Consider the following 1,863-nt stretch of genomic DNA (forward strand, 5'->3'; position numbering starts at 1 on the left):
AGTCAGGTTAAATATTCTTTCTCCTTCAGGCTTTTTCTGCTTTCTACTTTGTGATGAACTTCTTGAACCTGACTGGTGAACAAAGCCCCGTTGCCCTGGACAAAGCGGCCAGTGCCATTGAGAGCTTCTGCGCCCGGCCTTGGCCTGAGGTGAGCAGTGCCTGTGGCAGTGGGCTGGGGCTGCTGGGTGGCAACAGCTGCTGCTATTTTTCTGTAGGATAAATGGTTGGGGGTAACTTCCAAGGCAAGAGGGAGAATATCCCTCCAGCACCTGCAGTGGATGCTCAGGCACAAGCTGGAGCAGCAGGAAGCTGTGTTTAACAGCCTGGTGACTTCCTCCTTCCCCAGGTGAAGACAGCATATCAGCAAATAAAAGAAAAGTACCTGAGCGAATATTGCTTCTCTGGAGCCTACATCCTCTCTCTCCTGGAAAATGGCTACGAATTCACTGAAAAGAACTGGCAAAGCATCCACTTCCTTGGAAAGGTGTGTTTTGTGGCGGGGAGGGCTCTACCCCAGCAGCTAACTGCAGCCTCTGCAGCACAGCCTGGCCCTTTTTCCCCTGGGGTGCCACTGCCCCAGCAATGCCACAAGCAGCCCCTGCACCTCCCAGCACTGATTCTGCTCCCCTCCCATTTCAGATTGGCAGCAGCGATGCAGGTTGGACCCTGGGCTACATGCTGAACCTGACCAACATGATCCCTGCAGAGAAGCCCGCTGTGCCCCCTCTTTCCCACGGCAGCTACGTGGGACTGATGGTGCTGTGCTCCCTTGTGCTGGTGTCCGTGCTCCTGTTTGCCTGGCTTCTCTTCCACAAGCCCAAGTGCCTGCAGAAAGGGATTGTTTAGGAAGAGCCTTGTGGGGAGAGGGGCCATGTCACCCTAGCTGCTCAGGGCTAGGAGACCCCAGCAGACCAGGCTGTACTGCAGAGCCCCTCTCACTGAAGCTACTGACTGTGTGCAACAAGGGCATTTACTTCTTCTGACTCACACTTGCACTGACAGACGTTGGGACATCAGGCTTGCCATCTCTCTCTGCCAAGGACAGACAAGCGGATGTCCCCTCCTTGAATGCGTCATACTTTCATTCAATGAAACTTTGCTGCTTGTTGGTTTTTGCCTTGTGCACAGCATTATAAAGAGAAAAGTGGCAGCAATCTTTGGGAGCCGGTGCTCCTGCAAGGGTAATCTCAGGGTCACACATCCCACTGAGCTCTTGGGAGCAATCACACACAGGATGATCCTGCTCTTCCTCTATTGAAGCCGTTCCCAAGAGCCCAACCCACACCAGCACACCTCCGCTTGCCTCCCTGTGCCCTGAGCCCTCACAGCCCTACAGCTGGGTACAGCCACCTGCACCCAGCTAACCCCCAAAGGCTGGCCAGGCTCCCAAATGCCACTCTGGGAAAAGAAGGGATGAGGATGGAGGACCTCAGTGTGCTGGTGGTAATCAGCCCTTAGCTGGGCTCTGGTGGCTGTCTGCTTCTTTTGCAGATGGCAAGAAGCCTCTTTCCCACGTCTTCCTGATGTTGTTACTGGACCAAAGCTGGCTCACTCTTACACTGAGCCATTCCCATGTCCCTAGGGTACATCAAGACACAAGTTCCCAGCCAGGCATTGCTGAATTTTGTAGGAACAGCTCATTCTGGCCACAGATGCTTGGCCAGTAGTGAGTGTTTATGCCTACAGGGACCCTGCTGTGATCAGTGTGCCTACAGGTATACACCCACTAAAGCAATCCAGTGTCACTGTGCTGATCATACAACAGCCTCCAATCTAGGGAAAATGTTTATTAGGTCATGTTCCTTTATAAATAGACAGCTGTCAGGAGTTACCCAGGGTGAGCACGCACAGATTGAACCACT

At 53.3% G+C, this 1,863-nt stretch overlaps 1 protein-coding gene across 1 annotated transcript in view; it reads left to right on the plus strand.

Moving 5' to 3' along the window:
• Window positions 1–1,621, plus strand: part of ENTPD1 (ectonucleoside triphosphate diphosphohydrolase 1) — a 7,211-nt gene extending 5,590 nt beyond the window's left edge. Inside the window, exons 8-10 of the mRNA XM_029084735.1 lie at window positions 30–149; window positions 348–485; window positions 641–1,621. Of these exons, the coding sequence (XP_028940568.1) occupies window positions 30–149; window positions 348–485; window positions 641–847 (465 nt within the window). The 3' untranslated portion in view covers window positions 848–1,621. The remainder of the gene's footprint in view (window positions 1–29; window positions 150–347; window positions 486–640) is intronic.
• Window positions 1,622–1,863: the final 242 nt, after the last annotated feature.

This window comes from Antrostomus carolinensis, unplaced genomic scaffold (assembly GCF_000700745.2).
Source record: "Antrostomus carolinensis isolate BGI_N321 unplaced genomic scaffold, ASM70074v2 scaffold45850, whole genome shotgun sequence".
NCBI classification, from domain to species: Eukaryota; Metazoa; Chordata; class Aves; order Caprimulgiformes; family Caprimulgidae; genus Antrostomus; species Antrostomus carolinensis.